The 19,842-nt window shown below is 37.2% G+C and overlaps 1 protein-coding gene across 1 annotated transcript; it reads right to left on the bottom strand.

The window, feature by feature from the left end:
* Positions 1-1,312: 1,312 nt before the first annotated feature.
* LOC146906208 (uncharacterized) lies at positions 1,313-13,614 on the bottom strand. Its single transcript, XM_085728767.1, has 2 exons — positions 12,505-13,614; positions 1,313-1,504 (listed from the first exon to the last, which is right to left on the bottom strand). Exons 1-2 carry the CDS (start codon positions 13,612-13,614, stop codon positions 1,313-1,315), a joined length of 1,302 nt encoding a protein of 433 aa, XP_085584893.1.
* Positions 13,615-19,842: the final 6,228 nt, after the last annotated feature.

The raw sequence follows: 19,842 nt of genomic DNA, 5'->3' as shown, positions 1-19,842 counted from the left end.
AACTCCTCCCACCTCTCATCATCCCAGTTCTTACACTCCTCCATCCTCATCTTCACATCATAAGCCTCCGGTGGCACAATCTCCAGCAAATCATTGATCCTTTCCGGGCTATAATCAATCTCCTTCCCCCTTACATAAGACACATACTTCCTCCCAATATACCTAGCATTTGAATAGAACTCTATCCTCACCGTCTTGTTGGCCTGTTCGAAAATCATACTCACAAGGGACTCCCACCCTCTCTCAGTGATAACTTGATGGAACTCAGGGTTGGATATGAGTTTAGTGAAGTCAAACCCTCTCTCTGGGATCACCCTATAGCCACGGATGTCCTTGAAACGGTCTCGGGCAGCATTGTTGTAAAACTGGTGGTTTACGGAAGGTGGTGGTGCGGTGTTAGGGTTAGGTTTAACAGGTTGTTTGCGTTTAGGGGCGGTTTTGGCCTTTTTAGATGGCTGGGCTAGGGCTTGGGACTTGCCTTTGTTCCTTGTTTCAACCATGGTTAGGGTTGGGTGGTTGGGTTGATGAAAGTTAGGGTTTGCAAAATTTAGGGTTAGGGTCAGGATGGAGATGATGAATATGATGGATTTGGTTGTTTGTGATTGATGATGGGGGTAGATGGTGATGGTTTGGTGATTGGAAGATGAAAAGATGAAGATTTTTGGTAGAAAAGGGTTGGAAGTTCGTAGATAAGGGTTATGGGAAAATTTTGGCAGAGTTTGGCTACTTTTGGAAGTGAATGGAATGAAAATCGTGTTGGGTTTATTTATAAGCTGGGAAAATCGTGTCACGTTTGGCCAAAAACATGCCACGATTATGTTTTGTAACGGTAAAATTTTGAAACCACCAAAAATCGTGTCACGTTTGGGCAAAACGTGTCACGATTGCTAGTTTTGAAAAATTTTCTTGGCCAGAAATCGTGCCACGTTTTTGCCAATCTGTCACGATTTCTCAATGTCGATTGCCACCAGAATGAGACATAGAAAACTTTTGTAGAGCCAAAATCGTGTCACGATTTCAGTATCGTGATACGTTTTTCAAAATGTCAAATGGGCATAATTTTAACTTAGCAAAAATTTTGAAGAGCTTCAGAGGGGAGGCAAAATCGTGTCACGTTTTGCCCAAAACGTGTCACGATTTTGCCCAGTATTGGACTTGAAAAATTTTCGTTCCTCTGTTCGTTTCAGCTAAAATCTTTTTGTATTTTTGATTTTTTTTAGCAATAAAAATAAGAAATACTACCTGAAATAAAAATGTGGGTTGCCTCCCACCAAGCGCTTCTTTACCGTCACTATCTTGACTGTCGACGCCCTTAGAGGTCCGTCAGAATAAGTCCTACCCTTGCTTTCGGTAGGTCACCACCCAGATATGGCTTAACTCTCTGCCCATTCACCTTGAAACTTCGGTCACCTTCTGGTGTCATCAACTCAACAGCTCCATGAGGTGACACACTTTTCACCAAGAACGGTCCAGACCACTTTGACTTGAGCTTTCCAGGAAATAGCTTCAACATGGAATTATACAACAAAACTAGTTGTCCACAGTTAATATCCCTAGACACTAAGTTTTTGTCATGATACCTTTTAGTCCTGGCTTTATAGATGAGCGCATTTTCATACGCTCTAAGCCTCATCTCCTCAAGTTCATTAAGTTTCAAGAGTCTCTTCTTATCAGCAGCTACTTGATCAAAATTTAAGGCCTTAATGACCCAGTATGCTTTATGTTTTAGCTCAACTGGAAGATGACATGCCTTCCTATAGACTAACTGATAGGGTGAAAGCCCTAGATGAGTCTTAAAGGCTTTCCTATATGCCCACAGTGCGTCATCTAATTTTTTAGACCAATCTTTCCTATTTGACGCAACTGTCTTCTCTAGTATCTGTTTCAGCTGTCAGTTTGAAACCTCTACTTGACCACTTGTTTGTCGGTGATAGGGAGTTGCAACTTTGTGCCTTATGTTATACTTTTTTAGCACATTTTCAAGAAAATTATTGCAAAAGTGCTTCCCCCCATCACTGATCAAGACTCTAGGTGTTTCAAACTTAGTGAAAATGTTCTTATGCAGGAAGTTAACAACAGTCTTGGCATCATTAGCAATACATGGTATCGCTTCAACCCATTTTGTGACATAGTCAACACAAAAAAGAATATGGAGAAAAGAATAAGAGGAAGGAAATGTCCCATAATGTCGATGCCCCAATAATCAAATGGTTCAACTTCAATGATTCCTGAAAGGGGTGAAGGGGAGAAAAACATAAGAAGAGGGGGTTGAATTGTGTTGGACGTTTCTTCGTTTTCTCTAAAACTCAGAACACTTAAGTTCAGAAACTTGAAGAATAACTTCTGAATTGAGTGATTAGGAGCGTATGCAGCAGAATGAAAACAGAGAGAAAGGAAAGAAGAAAGACACAAGCAATTATACAGGTTCCTTCCACAAACCGAAAGTAGTCTTGTCCCCCTTGCACTTCCAAGGAGAGTTCACTATAATCTAATATCTGATTACAAATGCTCACTGCTAAAACTAGCAAGAGACTTCAAATGCTGAAGCACACAAGCAAGAGACTTCCTATGCTCAAGAACACAATCAAGAGACTTCTATGCTCAAGCACAACTGCAAGAGACTTCTAACCAAACAAAATTACAATGAAAAATGTTTGAGATTGAACGCTTGATATACAATCAGTGGTGTTCACAATATAAATCAAATAAGACTCTTAAGACTTAAGAATTTCTAAGATATGTACTTGAGGGACAGAAATTCTAAGTGAACTTTGAATGCAGAACAATTTCTGCAGAGTTTTGGCACTAGTAAAATGTTGAGTTTTGTATTTAGCATTACCAATCTCTGAGTCTTCATTATATAGAGGTGTGAAAGAGACGTTGTGAAATTGCCAGCACACCAAAAAGAGTCGTTGTTGAAGCTTGATCTTTCACCAATAATCCTTTGCCTGATTTAGTTTTTGTCCTGTGAAGGATCAATTTCAAATCCATTCAAGTTGAGAGGGAACATTTCTGCAGGTCTCGTTGTATATTCAGAGTTGTTATCTTGTCTTGTAGTGGAGACACAAAACAGAGTAGTGGAGAACGTGGTTGTATAGTTCGTGCAATGTACAATGTCAACGCTCTTGTTCCTTTTTCAAGAAAATGCCTTCAAATACTTTTGAAATGACCGTTGCAAAGTTCCACTAGTCTTCTGCCATCTTTAGACGAGTTTCAATCCATGAAACAACTCTTGAATCCTTGAATTCTGCAAATTCAGTTGATCTTCAGCTTCTGGTGAAAATAGTTTATGATAAGGCAGCTTCTGATGAGGCAGCTTCCGATGACGTGGCACTTCAAGACCTCCAGTCTTCAAGAGCACTAGTCTTCAGGAGCTTCTAGTCTTCAGGAGCACTTTGCCTTCAGGAGCTTCTAAGCTTCAATCTCGTTGATTCCTTTGCTCTTTATTTGCTCATTCAGAACCTTTGTATGATATAAAAATTTTATCTATGGTCCTGTACACTTGAACAAATATTAGCAATTCCAATTGTCATTTTTTAATACCTTGTTATCATCAAAACTCTAAAGGTTTATTGTTAAACATATTTTGTTCCAACAATCTCCCCCTTTTTGATGATGACAAACAATAGTATTTAAAAAATGTGCAATTGTTGTTAATCTAATTAACAAGTTGACTTTAAGGGTTTGTGGTTTGCAAGCTCCCCTGAGTCTAATAGTCCTTAAGGTGAGTTTTGTAAGCTCCCCCTGAGTTTTATTAATTAAATTCATCATTAAAAACGTAATAACTCTCAGAAATATTCTCACTTTGAAATAGACTAAGAGATAAGAAGATGGTCCTATTAATTTAAATTTTTAATTTTAAATTAATGGGGCTCAAAGCCTATAAATACTATACATATTACTCCCCCTTTTGTCATAGTAACACCCTATTTCTAATAAGCGGTAAAACGCGCGAATATACAAACATATTCTAGAAATAGATGCTACGTCTTCGAATCAAACCACAAAACTACATGCATAAAGATCATGTTACACAACATAGCAGCGGAACATACATATAATTCATAAAACATCTCCGGATCTCAACAAAATACAATTGTATTCTCCAATTCTCAAATAACAGATAACATCTCAACGTCAAAATACACAGTCCAAAATAAAGAAACAACATGCAAGAACTACCCTAGATCAGAGCCCTAATCTAGACACTTGCATAAAAGAGGAACACCACTCCTCGGCATCATCAAGCAAACAACTAAGCATCCTGCACTCCATCTACCCGTCCATACAAAAAGGTAGGTGGTAAACCACTGAGGGTTAGCATTACATCATCATAATCCATAAAAAAAGTTTAATATGAACATTGGAAATGAAAGAATATATTCAAGAATAACAACTCAAGCATGTATTCACCAGCATTCACAACCTTCATATAATTCATTACTATCATTCCAAGTTCATATCAATAAGTGTATCATACACATATCACAACTTCACCTTGTCAATCAACAATTAACAATTCAATCCACAATTACAATTAGCAAAAATCAAACATCAAACACATCTTAATGCAATTCAATCCACCAACAGTTTATGCAATGTCTCTAGACTCATCTAGATGCATGTTGTACCAAAACACCTCAAGGTCGTCACCTCCGATGCAACAAAAACATTGTAATCACCTCCATTGGATATAAAATCCACCACCATCAGTCATGTATGTATGAACATATGACTCAACTATAATTGCATATGTTCACACAAACAATAATCACCTCACCATCACCAATACTTGTATATATGCAATCAGTAACAATTCACCACCACATATCATATATACAATCACCAACAACATTCACAACACAAGCAACATATAGTTGCCACAATTCCACATAGTCCATACAAAGGAACAAATACAACATATGATCACAAACATCATATTCATCACTCAACAACCATTCATACATCATCTCATAATCATATTAATCTATCCATAACAAATTGATAAGCTATTGACTTTCAAAAATCATTTTCAATCAAGTTCGTCTCTCAAAGTCACAACATAAGATAATTAGAGGTTATGAACCAAAACCAATTCTACAAGCTCAATTGCCTATGTCATGTATCCTCATAAGTTACTTACACATGCAGTAGAGGTTACATAAACATTTCAAGTCAAACCAACGCCTTTGGAAAGATAAAACTATTATCTACAACTTTCATGTTTGTATCAAAAACCAGTTCAAAATAAAAACGAGGGAAAAAGGTAAAAGAATACAAAACAGGGAGCACTGACCTGTGCAGCTCACAACTGCGAGTGATTCTACTCGCCATTGCGAGTCATGACAGTACAGTCTCGGGAAAAACCTCATTTTTACCCCAAAACCCCAATTTTGACTTCCCAAAGCTCAAATTTGATCCCAAAGTTTGTTTAAACATTTCTAAACATGAAAAGACACTCAATTCCATATAAAATTTGCCCCAAAACATTCTCTTGACAAAAATCATCATTTGACCCATTTTCATCAAACTTCAAACATAACAACACAAAGTCATAGCAAACTCCCCAATTATGACTACCCAAGGTTTTAATCATCAACAACAACATTTCTCAAGAACAACAACAACTAATCATCATGAACTTATCAACAATTCATCACAACAACACCTCATTTCGTCATTTTTGGACAAAAATGCAAAGCACACATATATCCACAACTTAAGCATGTAATTTCATCATCAACAACTCAATTATCATTAAATTTACATACCCAAATGTTATACCCTAATTTTGGACCTAAAAATACTTGTTCAAAATTTTCTTTCATCTTTGATATATATATATCTATTACTATTGAAGAATTGCCAATTTGCTATTGTTTACACTGGCATTTTACTCTGCTTTATCTCTCAATTTGGCTTTAAAAATCTTTTCAATTGTGTTTTTGTCTATGTTTTCTTGCATTTCAAGTCATTTGAATTTGTCTCTGATCAATTGCATCTTTCTCTGCATTTTATTTCAAAGTTGTTTGCAAAATTCATGAAGAAGGGTATTTTGGTCATTTCCTGCATTCAAACTCATTTTAGTCCTTGAAAAATGTTTGAGTCCTTTCATTAGGTTTGTGTAAGTCCTTGTTTCAATCTCATGTCAAAATCCATTTTAAAAATTGCATCTGAGTCAGTTTGAGCCAGTTTAACCCCCAGGGGGCATTTTAGTCTTTTCCAGTGTCAAAACTCTGTTTAAGCCCTAAAACTTGTCTCTGGGTCTTTTCATTTAGTTTGTATAAACTCTGGCTTTAATTCCCTGTTAAAAACCATTTTAGAATTGCATTTGAGTCATTCTGAGCCATTTTAGTCCCTAGGGGCATTTTAGTCATTTCACACAAAATTTCGACAGAGAGAGGTTACTTTGAAGTACCTCATTTAAGTAGTTGGTTCGTTTAAGTCCTTTTTGTGTTTTTTATTTCGTTTTACTTTACGTTTAGTCAAAATTACCAATTTTACCCAATTTTATTATTATTTTAATTTTAGTCCTTAAAATCTTCAAATTTGCATTTTTAGTCCCTTGACAGTTTTTACATTTTGGTCCTTAAATGTTTGTAATTTCATTTTAAGTCTTTTTTCCTATTATTGCATTTTAGTCCTCTAGTCCTTTTTCTGATTATTGCAGATTGGTCCTTTAACTTTCAAAAATTGCAATCCAGTCCTTTTGTCCAATTTTCAGTCCAAGTATGGTCCATAATACGTGGCAAGCACCCATTGGGTCTCAATCACAGGTGTCAGCCTATAAAAGGCCCAGTCATCACAGTACCATCCAAATTTCGCCAACACATCAAAAATCATAGAAACAGATCATAACTTTCTCTCTCTTGACAGTTAGATCAAAATTCAACAGAGCCAAAGAACATTGCTGAAGTTCATCAAGAACTTCATCAATATTCATCATCACCGAACCCTAACCAACTCAATCCTTCACCAAATTCATCACCAATTGCAAAAAATCAACACAAGTTTCCAGAAAATCAAAACCAAAACTATTTCAATTCGACAAGTGTTCATCAAATTCAATCGAATTCGTACTAAGTCCTCAGTGATTTTCCATGAAAATCTTCATCATCGAACTGTTATTTTTTTCCTCTTCTTGCAATTCAAGCGTAAAGCGATCACAAGAAGGAGATTCAGAGTGAGAAGAAGAAGGAACGAAGCAAGATTTTGAACCAGCGAGAAAAGAGAAGAAGATTCACCGATTTATTTTCGGTTTCAGAAGTTCCAAACAACTTACCAGAGGAATCTAAAGCCATAACGAAGCTTTCTGAAGAGTTATCCGTTCAAATCTCCAATTAAACTCAGGTAAACTCGCAAAACCACTTCGTCTTTCTTTCAAAATCTCAAACGAAGGCGCGTGAACACCTTTAATTGGTGAATCTATGTAGATCGAGGAAGATTCAAAGGTTTCCTTGCGAAAAACTTCAAAAACCTAAAAGCATTTTCGAAACCTAAAAGGTAAAACTCCGATCTACGTAGATTCAAGCCTTGCATGAGTTTTCTGGTGTTAGATTCGTATTTAGAAGTTAAAAAGGAGTGGTTTAGGGTTTGATTCGAGTGTGAAACTCGCCGGAATCTGGAATTCACGGCGGAGTTGATGAAGGTTTCGATGAATCTTCATCTTCTCCGGCTGTTTCATTCCAGAAACCGGCAGGGAAGACGACGGAGAAGAAGAGAGAAGGAGGAGTCTCTCTCTCTCTCTCAGTTTAAACCTAGAGAGAGAGTGGGAAGGAAGGAATGAGGTGAACCGGCCTCACTCCCCTTTTATAAATGTTTTGAACCGGCTGGTTCACCCAAACCCTGCTGGTTCACTTGGTTCAGTCCTCTCCTTCAATCTCAGTCGTTGATCTTGTTTGGTGATGAGGTGTACGGCTGTGGTTGTCCCTTCCTGTGTATTCATTTCTTCTTATCATGCGCTGTGTGTTCCTGACCCTTGGATTTAGGGTTTTGATGAGATTGGATCAATCCAATGCCTCTGAGGCGTTTGGATGATCCAAATCCATCAAGACCTTGGGCCTGGGCTTGTCTTTCTGCAGGTTTTTCTATTTTTCCTTGTTTGTTGCTATTTTCAACACTGTACCTTGCTAGTTACACCCCTGTTTTGTCTAAAATTCCATATTAAAATTCCTAAAAATTTTCATATGTTCTTGATATTTTTCTTGACACTTTTGTGATATTTTTATGTGTTAAAACCTGAGGAAAATATAAGTAGTATTTCTTGCTAATTTGTTGACCATTTTTTGTTAAAATTTGTGAAGTTTGTATGTTTTTGAGTCAAAAAATCCTTTAAAATTCTAAAAATTTTCCATGAATGTTTCTTGTTAGTTTTGTGACATTTTTGTGATGATTTTGCATATTAAAAATTAATAAAAAAATAAATGTGGTGCTTTTCTTGCTATTTTGTGATGTTTTGTATTAAAACTTTGTGAAGAGTACGTGTTCTTGATCCCTAATCATGATACATGATGTTGATTTGTGAAGTGTGAATTTGTAATGAATTTCTTGCTGTTTTGAAGTGTTTTTTACTGCATGTGAATATATTGTATGAGCTTACTTGTCTTGCAAGTCATGTGAATGTTTGCCAAAATATGTTTAGAACATATCATGATTCTTGACTTGTTTGTATCCTTACAATCCTCATATTAGTGAATGTGATAAAACCTTTAGAAAAGTTGGCATGATGTGGGGATTATAGGTCATACACTTGTTTTGATGTTATGATAAGTTTTAGGAATATCTTGTCACTTTTAGGTTAAGGGTTTCATTACCTTTTTGTCAAATTTTTAATATTTCTTTTTGCTTGCAAGTTCCATTCTATAATACCCTATGCTACTAACCACTTTACTTCATGTTTCATGCATTCCATAAAGCATCTCATCCTCCATCTTCTATTCTTGGCCTTTATTTTCAAATTCATGCAAAAATTAGAATGTAATACTTAGGAATCCTTGTATTTTACCTTATGCTTTTAATTTCTTGCAAGACCATAGCATGTAAACTAGGGCATATGTAAAGGACAATGGACTCTAATGATGTACACCGACACAAGCACCGACACATGCACACACTTCACATGGTTACTTTAGATGTGTGCTTAGGGAATGCATGTTTAGATGTATGCTTAGGAGTCGCGATACTTAGAAAAATTCTTTTTTTCAAAAATATGAACAATATCACTCAAATCATTTTCTAAATAAACTTTGGGATCAAAATCCCATTGATTTTCCTTTTATTTTCTTAAACAAAATTTTAATGAATCCTAATAATACTTAGACTTTCTTTTGCAATTGACTAATTCCACCTCACTTTTTCCTAAAATCTCATGCCCTTGAGACCTCTCTCTTATTCTTCAAAATTCCATTTTCAAACTTAAAATCAACCAACAAAAACAAAAACATTTTTGGAAGAGAACTACGGTGGATTTAATCCCTTAAAAGGGTACGTAGGCAAGGAACCAATATTCCTTCAATTCAAATAAAACAAAAAATTCAAACATTCTTCTCCCTCCAGTTCTTGACTTAGTAAACTCTTAGGTGTAAATATCACTTTTCAAATAGCATTTAAAAAATAAAGCGCGCGCGTAGAAAGCAAAGACGGTTCCTATAGGATACTATAGTCGTTATGGGTGCCTAACACCTTCTCGTAGCGAAAACAACTCCCGGACCTCGTTTCTCAAGGGTTTTGCTTATTTTTTCCCTTCCCAAGAAAAAATGAGATATCAAGGGTTAAAAAGGTTCAAACGTAATCAATGTTTGACACCCGAAAACCAAGATAAAACACCAAACATTGCATCATAACATGAACACGAATTTACAATCAATTAGGTTCAATTCATCAATTTCATAAAATGGGTAAAAAGAAAAAGAGATGAATTATGGTTGAAACCTAACCCTCTTACCTCTAGCACCAAGATTCTCTAACCCAAGCTTCAATTTAGCTCCTAGATGATGAATCCCCTCTTCAAGCTCTAACCCTTGTTCTTGTTCTTCCCTATAGCCTCTATCTCTTCTCTTCCCAAATGAAAAATGAAATGAAAATGTTTGTAACCCTATCTCTTCTCACTAACATTAGTTTATAAAGGCTCACTTAATGGGCTTATCTCACAAACCTTAATGGGCCTAACCCATTTCTAATTCAACCTCAAAAATGTTACTACTAACTTACCGGTAAAATATAACACTAACGGTCACTTAACGGTAAATAAAATAATTACTACACCCTCTAGTAACTTGGTAAAATAATAACTCTCACTAAACACTAAAAAAAAAATAACTTTATGCAAAATTACAAAATTACCCCTACTCTCAAAATGACCAAAATGCCCCTAAGTCCAAAATGACTAAAATACCCTTCTAACTCCGAATTCTACGACTCCCAACCAAAATACACACAAAGGCAAATAATCACAAATAAACACATATATCACACACAAATAATAAATAAAGTAAATCTAGCAAAAAATCGGGCTGTTACAACTCTCCCCCACTAAAAAGAATTTTCGCCCTCGAAAATTACCTGAAGGAAACAACTCTGGATACGCAACCCTCATCCTACTCTCTGATTCCCAAGTGGCACTCTCACCAGTCGGTCCAACCCAAATCACTTTAACCAAAACGATCTCCTTGCCACGCAAACGTTTCACTTCACGATCCTCAATCCTAATTGGCCAAGTCTCAACAGTCAAATTATCTCTTACTTCTAAATCATCCACTTGGATCACATGAGACGCATCATACACATACTTCCTCAACTGAGACACATGAAACACATCATGAAGATTCGACAAAGATGGCGGTAACGCAATCCGATACGCTACAACCCCAACCTTCTCAACAATCTCAAAGGGTCCAACAAAACGAGGAGTCAACTTCCGACACTTCAAAGCACGACCAACACCAGTTACAAGATTCACTCTCAAAAACACATGATCACCAACCTGAAACTCAAGGTCCTTCCTCCTCTTGTCATGATAACTCTTCTGCCTACTCTGAGACGCTTTCATCTTCTCTTGGATCATCTTAACCTTTTCCGTAGTCTCTTGCACAACATCCGGTCCTAACAAAGCACTTTCTCCTGACTCATACCAACACAAAGGAGTCCTACACCTCCGACCATACAAAGCCTCAAACGGTGCCATTCCGATACTAGAATGAAAACTGTTGTTGTAAGTAAATTCAATCAACGATAAACATTCAATCCAACTGACACTTTGCTCCAACACACAAGCTCTCAATAAATCTTCCAAACTCTGAATAGTCCTCTCCATCTGACCATCAGTCTGAGGATGATAAGCAGAACTCAACCTCAACTTAGTTCCCAATGCTACTTGCAAACTCTCCCAAAACTTAGAAGTAAACCTCGGATCCCAATCCGACACAATACTAGAAGGAACACCATGCAATCTAACAATCTGCTCAATGTAGATCTCAGCCAACTTCGCCACAGACATATCGGTCTTAATAGGAATAAAATGTGCCGACTTCGTCAACCGATCAACAATCACCCAAATAGAGTCAAAACCCTTAACAGTCTTCGGCAACGCTCCAACAAAGTCCATTGATATACTATCCCACTTCCACTCTGGCACAAACAAAGGTTGCATCAAACCTGACGGTCTCTGATGTTCAATCTTAGACTTCTGACAAACCAAACAAGCATACACAAATCCCGCAATATCCTTCTTCATTCTAGGCCACCAAGGCCCATCTTCGAAGCATCACAATACACAACAAACGATTCCTTCGGATTCGGCAAAATCAACACTGGAGCTGAAGTCAACCTCCTCTTCAACTCTTGGAAACTCTTTTCACACTTAGCATCCCAAACATAAGCTTGTCCTTTCCGAGTCAACTGCGTCAATGGCAACCCCAACTTAGAGAATCCTTTAATGAACCTCCGATAATAACCTGCCAATCCAAGAAAACTTCTCACTTTAAAAACAGACTTAGGTGATTCCCACTGCAACACTGCATCAACCTTCGACGGATCCACGACAATATCACCTTTAGAAATCACATGACCAAGGAAACTCACTTCCCGCAACCAAAACTCACACTTCGACAACTTAGCAAACAACTTCTTCTCTTTCAACACTCCCAACACAATCCTCAAATGCTCGGCATGCTCTTCTTCAGACTTAGAATACACCAAAATATCATCTATAAACACCACCACAAAACGGTCTAGAAAAGGATGAAATATTCTATTCATATATTCCATGAAAACACCTGGCGCATTAGATACTCCAAATGGCATCACAGAATACTCATAGTGTCCATACCTCGTTCTGAACGCAGTCTTGGATATATCTTCCGCCTTTACTCTATTCTGATGATATCCTGATCTCAAGTCAATCTTGCTGAACACTTCTGCACCAACCAACTGATCCATCAAATCATCAATCCTCGGAAGCGGATACCGATTCTTGATTGTCACTTTGTTCAACTGCCGATAATCCACACATAACCTCATGCTTCCATCTTTCTTCTTAACCAACAACACAGGAGCACCCCATGGAGAAACACTCGGTCTGATAAACTGCTTCTCGAGCAACTCTTCCAACTGCTTCTTCAATTCACCCAACTCTGATGCAAACATCCGATACGGCACAATCGAAATAGGACTCGTTCCCGGTACCAAATCAATTGCAAACTCAACTTCTCTCTCCGGCGGCAACTCGGTAATGTCGTTCGAAAAAACTTCTGGAAATTCTTGCACTACCGGCAAATCACCAACTCCTTTCTCACTACTTTCCTTCAAGGAAGCAAACATCATGAACATACAAGCTTCGCCATCCAAGGACTTCTTCACTTGCTCCGCGGTCAAGAACCTCCCACCTTCCTTAGCTACCGGCTTAGAAAACGTTATACTCTTGGTCAAATAATTAATATTAACACCAAAACTCAACATCCAATCCATACCAAAAATCACGTCCATATGCTTCAACGGAAGACACAAAAGATCCAACTCAAAATCAACATTACCAAAACTAACAGGACACTTAGCACATACTAAAGAACTAGTCACAGAACCACTAGTTGGGGTATCAATAACCATACCACGAGACAACGGAGTCACAACCAAACCCAAACGCTCCACACAACTAACCGCAATAAAAGAATGAGTAGCGCCAGTATCAATAATTGCAATCAAAGGAGTACTATTGATAAAACACATACCTCGGATGAGATTATCCGGATGCTTCACCTCTTCCGCATTCAATGCAAACACCTTCCCTGCCGCCTTCTTCGGCTTGGTACACTTTGTACTGATATGCCCCTTCTCACCACAATTGTAACAAGTGATCTCCTTCTTGCACTCAAAAGCCTTGTGACCTGCTTCCCCACACTTGTAGCATTTCTCACCACCCTTGCAATCATTAGCAAAATAACCCAATGTACCACACTTGTAGAACCTCACCTCAGCAACATTCACCTTAGAGCCTCCACCAGATTCTTTCTTCTTGCCTTTGTCCTTGTTGTACGGCTTCCCAAATCCATGACTCTTTCCTTTCTTCTCATTCTGAGCCTTGTAGTGATTAGCCTTAACCCTTCCAGCATCATCAAACATACAACACTTATGCACCAAAGTATCAAAGTCTCGGATCTCCTGAATACACATATACTGATAGATGTCGGGCCTCAAACCGCTTTCAAACTTCACACACTTAGAAACCATAGCATCCTCCGCATTGATGTACGGGCAAAACCTCGAAAGCTCCTCAAACTTCGCTGCATACTCAGCCACCGAACGGTTCTCTTGCTTCAAGTTCAAGAATTCCACTTCCTTCTTAGTCCTCAAATCCTCAGGAAAGTACTTCCTCAAAAACTCAGTCTTGAACCTAGCCCAAGTCACAGCTCCACTAGCCTCAAGCCTCCCCTTAGCATTGGTCCACAAATACTCAGCCTCCTCAGCAAGCATGTGAGTAGCCAACCTGACCTTCTGATCCTCATTAGTCACCATAGCACGAAAGATCCTCTCCATGGCTTGTATCCAACTCTGAGCTCCATCCGGGTCATACCTACCCTTGAACTTCAGCGGACTGTTTCGCAAGAAATGATCCAACCTCTGATCCTCTGCCTCACCAGGATCACGATGACCAACCGTCGCCTGCTCATTAATCTGAGCCAACACTTGAGCCATCGAAGTCAAAGCACGAGCAATTACTCTATCATATCTACCACCAGCCATCTCACTTCTACACAAAACCAACCAACAGATAAGAACAACAGCACCACAACACCAGAACAAGTACCGAAGGTTACTCATTACCATTCGCATACTAACAGGGAGTATCAACAAACACTAGTCTACTAGTCTGGACAAGACTGACCATGACTCTGATACCAACTTGTAACACCCTATTTCTAATAAGCGGTAAAACGCGCGAATATACAAACATATTCTAGAAATAGATGCTATGTCTTCGAATCAAACCACAAAAATACATGCATAAAGATCATGTTACACAACATAGCAGCGGAACATACATATAATTCATAAAACATCTCCGGATCTCAACAAAATACAATTGTATTCTCCAATTCTCAAATAACAGATAACATCTCAATGTCAAAATACATAGTCCAAAATAAAGAAACAACATGCAAGAACTACCCTAGATCAGAGCCCTAATCTAGACACTTGCATAAAAGAGGAACTCCACTCCTCGGCATCATCAAGCAAACAACTAAGCATCCTGCACTCCATATACCAGTCCATACAGAAAGGTAGATGGTAAACCACTGAGGGTTAGAATTACATCATCATAATCCATAAAAAAAGTTTAATATGAACATTGGAAATGAAAGAATATATTCAAGAATAACAACTCAAGCATGTATTCACCAGCATTCACAACCTTCATATAATTCATTACTATCATTCCAAGTTCATATCAATAAGTGTATCATACACATATCACAACTTCACCTTGTCAATCAACAATTAACAATTCAATCCACAATTACAATTAGCAAAAATCAAACATCAAACACATCTTAATGCAATTCAATCCACCAACAGTTTATGCAATGTCTCTAGACTCATCTAGATGCATGTGGTACCAAAACACCTCAAGGTCGTCACCTCCGATGCAACAAAAACATCGCAATCACCTCCATTGGATATAAAATTCACCACCATCAGTCATGTATGTATGAACATATGACTCAACTACAATTGCATATGTTCACACAAACAATAATCACCTCACCATCACCAATACTTGTATATATGCAATCAGTAACAATTCACCACCACATATCATATATACAATCACCAACAACATTCACAACACAAGCAACATATAGTTGCCACAATTCCACATAGTCCATACAAAGGAACAAATACAACATATGATCACAAACATCATATTCATCACTCAACAACCATTCATACATCATCTCATAATCATATTAATCTATCCATAACAAATTGATAAGCTATTGACTTTCAAAAATCATTTTCAATCAAGTTCGTCTCTCAAAGTCACAACATAAGATAATTAGAGGTTATGAACCAAAACCAATTCTACAAGCTCAATTGCCTATGCCATGTATCCTTATAAGTTACTTACACATGCATTAGAGGTTACAAAAACATTTCATCGGTCACCTATGGAGATTTACCAAAAATTTCTAAGTTCGTCTCTCTTGACCATTTTTCACAAAATTCCCATTTTCAAAGAAAAACAAGTAGGTTCACTACATCACAGTCTAACCGCCTTAACTGAACTCATAAAAATCAAGTTTCAAAGATTAAAACATCCCACAAGGATTGGGTCGACTTAGAACTAGTTATGAGGGATTTTTCGACAAAACTTTTCAAGAGTATTTTTCCCATAACTTGAAAACTAAATATCATATTCAAGTCAAACCAACGCCTTTGGAAAGATAAAAATATTATCTACAACTTTCATGTTTGTACCAAAAACCAGTTCAAAATAAAAACGAGGGAAAAAGGTAAAAGAATGCAAAACAGGGAGCACTGACCTGTGCAGCTCGCAACTGCGAGTGATTCTACTCGCCATTGCGAGTGCTCGCAACTGCGAGTAAGGTTTACTCGCCATTGCGAGTCACGACAGTCCAGTCTCTGGAAAAACCTCATTTTTACCCCAAAACCCCAATTTTGACTTCCCAAAGCTCAAATTTGATCCCAAAGTTTGTTCAAACATTTCTAAACATGAAAAGACACGCAATTCCATATAAAATTTGCCCCAAAACATTCTCTTGACAAAAATCATCATTTGACCCATTTTCATCAAACTTCAAACATAACAACACAAAGTCATAGCAAACTCCCCAATTATGATTACCCAAGGTTTTAATCATCAACAACAACATTTCTCAACAACAACAGCAACTAATCATCATGAACTTATCAACAATTCATCACAACAACACCTCATTTCATCATTTTTGGACGAAGATGCAAAGCACACATATATCCACAACTTAAGCATGTAATTTCATCATCAACAACTCAATTATCATTTAATTTACATACCCAAACATTGCATCAAAACATGAACACGAATTTACAATCAATTAGGTTCAATTCATCAATTTCATAAAATGGGTAAAAAGAAAAAGGGATGAATTATGGTTGAAACCTAACCCTCTTACCTCTAGCACCAAGATTCTCTAACCCAAGCTTCAATTTAGCTCCTAGATGATGAATCCCCTCTTCAAACTCTAACCCTTGTTCTTGTTCTTCCCTCTAGCCTCTATCTCTTCTCTTCCCAAATGAAAAATGAAATGAAAATGTTTGTAACCCTATCTCTTCTCACTAACATTAGTTTATCAAGGCTCACTTAATGGGCTTATCTCACAAACCTTAATGGGCCTAACCCATTTCTAATGCAACCTCAAAAATGTTACTACTAACTTACCGGTAAAATATAACACTAACGGTCACTTAACGGTAAATAAAATAATTACTACACCCTCTAGTAACTTGGTAAAATAATAACTCTCACTAAACACTAAAAAAAAATAACTTTATGCAAAATTACAAAATTACCCCTACTCTCAAAATGACCAAAATGCCCCTAAGTTCAAAATGACTAAAATACCCTTCTAACTCCGAATTCTACGACTCCCAACCAAAATACACACAAAAGCAAATAATCACAAATAAACACATATATCACACACAAATAATAAATAAAGTAAATCTAGCGAAAAATCGGGTTGTTACAACTCTCCCCCACTAAAAAGAATTTTCGCCCTCGAAAATTACATGAAGGAAACAACTCTGGATACGCAACCCTCATCCTACTCTCTGATTCCCAAGTGGCACTCTCACCAGTCGGTCCAACCCAAATCACTTTAACCAAAACGATCTCCTTGCCACGCAAACGTTTCACTTCACGATCCTCAATCCTAATTGGCCAAGTCTCAACAGTCAAATTATCTCTTACTTCCAAATCATCCACTTGGATCACATGAGACGCATCATACACATACTTCCTCAACTGAGACACATGAAACACATCATGAAGATTCGACAAAGATGGCGGTAACGCAATCCGATACGCTACAACCCCAACCTTCTCAACAATCTCAAAGGGTCCAACAAAACGAGGGGTCAACTTCCGACACTTCAAAGCACGACCAACACCGGTTACAAGATTCACTCTCAAAAACACATGATCACCAACCTGAAACTCAAGGTCCTTCCTCCTCTTGTCATGATAACTCTTCTGCCTACTCTGAGACGCTTTCATCTTCTCTTGGATCATCTTAACCTTTTCCGTAGTCTCTTGCACAACATCTGGTCCTAACAAAGCACTTTCTCCTGACTCATACCAACACAAAGGAGTCATACACCTCCGACCATACAAAGCCTCAAACGGTGCCATTCCGATACTAGAATGAACACTGTTGTTGTAAGTAAATTCAATCAACGATAAACATTCAATCCAACTGACACCTTGCTCCAACACACAAGCTCTCAATAAATCTTCCAAACTCTGAATAGTCCTCTCCGTCTAACCATCAGTCTGAGGATGATAAGCAGAACTCAACCTCAACTTAGTTCCCAACGCAACTTGCAAACTCTCCCAAAACTTAGAAGTAAACCTCGGATCCCAATCTGACACAATACTAGAAGGAACACCATGCAATCTAACAATCTGCTCAATGTAGATCTCAGCCAACTTTGCCACAGACATATCGGTCTTAATAGGAACAAAATGTGCCGACTTCGTCAACCGATCAACAATCACCCAAATAGAGTCAAAACCCTTAACAGTCTTCTGCAACGCTCCAACAAAGTCCATTGATATACTATCCCACTTCCACTCTAGCACAAACAACGGTTGCATCAAACCTGACGGTCTCTGATGTTCAATCTTAGACTTCTGACAAACCAAACAAGCATACACAAATCCCGCAATATCCTTCTTCATTCTAGGCCACCAAAACAAATTCTTCAAATCCTGATACATCTTAGTCACTCCTGGATGAATACTCAAACTACTTCTATGACCTTCTTCCAAAATCCGTCTCTTAAGCTCAATAACACTTGGCACACAAACACTGTGAAGAAGATTTCCTTCTTAGACTTGGCTGGGTTTTGATGATAACAAACTCACATCACAAAAGAAGAAAGCTTATGGAGGCTCAAGTTGAAGAATGAAGATAATGGGACTTAGGCTTGATAATTATATTTTTGTAAGTATGGTCCATATCTTTGATTTATCATTCTTAATTTATGGAACAACTTAGAATGCTCAGAAAATAGTTACAAACATTTTTCTAAGTTTTCATATGAAACAATGTCTAAAAATCTCTTGAAATTAAATCACACATTCACAATAATTTTCATAAAAGTGGTTTTGCATGAAAATATTTTTACATTAATAGTCATGATTTATTTTGGAAATTGCATAATTGTTTTTGACATTAAAAAGATGTTTTTCATGATAGCTATAATGGATTACTCATATATTTTGTAAAACTTGTTTTTATGCTTCAGCATACGATTTTAAATAAAATATTAATTTTGTGATCTCTATAAATTGGTTAGTTCTTGGCTGCATTTGAAACTTACAGTTCATGCTGCTATGAAAAGACATAATTATAAATTATGCAAACGGTAATTTTTTTAGTGTTGGCCAACGGCTATTTTCTTTAAGGGCATGTTAAACGATTACTTTTTTAAAAAGTAAAAGACAACGGATTTTTCTTTAAATTGCACCTTTTTATATTTTCTTTAAAACATAGTATTGCTTCATAATCATCTTTTTAGCCTCTATAAATTCAATTGAGAATCAAAGCAATTTTAAGACAAAAACTTTCATTATCTCAATTGACATTTTCAATATCACTTGCTTTCAAACTTTCATTCAAATTGTTTGGAAAACTTTGCTTACACTTTAACATTTATTAAAAAGTTTTCTGAGCACTAAGTCCATTTGTTAGAGTGATATTGATAAAGATATACAGCCATACATTTGTTATTCTTCAACTACTTTGTTGTAAAGTTTCTTACCATTGTTGGTGAGAATTATTGTTAAAGATAGTGGGGTGCTATCTTGTGATTGTTGTAAAAGGTTCTTTGATTCGGGAAGATTCAAAGTCCACCAAAAGTGTTTGGTGTTTGTGTTGTAATCAAGAGAGAGGGTTTCTTTCTTGTGTTTATGTTAGAAATATTGTTAGGGGGTCTTGGGGTGAGATTGCTTGTAACAAAGATTCTAACATAGTGAATTCCTTCACGGGGTGTGAAGGGAGTGGACCGACCCTAAGGTTTAGAGGGGAACCACTATAAACTCTCTTGTGTCATTTCTTCTTC

Source organism: Medicago sativa, chromosome 7, assembly GCF_051527215.1.
Source record: "Medicago sativa cultivar Bolivia chromosome 7, Bolivia_mono, whole genome shotgun sequence".
Taxonomy (NCBI): Eukaryota; Viridiplantae; Streptophyta; class Magnoliopsida; order Fabales; family Fabaceae; genus Medicago; species Medicago sativa.
This window is presented reverse-complemented; position numbering and strand designations above follow the sequence as displayed.

What these genes read in the sequence shown, in the direction of transcription:
- LOC146906208 (XM_085728767.1), bottom strand. Translation starts at nt 13,614, where the DNA reads ATGTTTGATGATGCTGGAAGGGTTAAGGCTAATCACTACAAGGCTCAG. An exon ending in ATGGAAGCATGAGGTTATGT is followed by an intron (nt 1,505 to 12,504) that starts GTGGATTATCGG and finishes TCCATGTTGAAG; the next exon opens with CTATTTCCTGGAAAGCTCAA.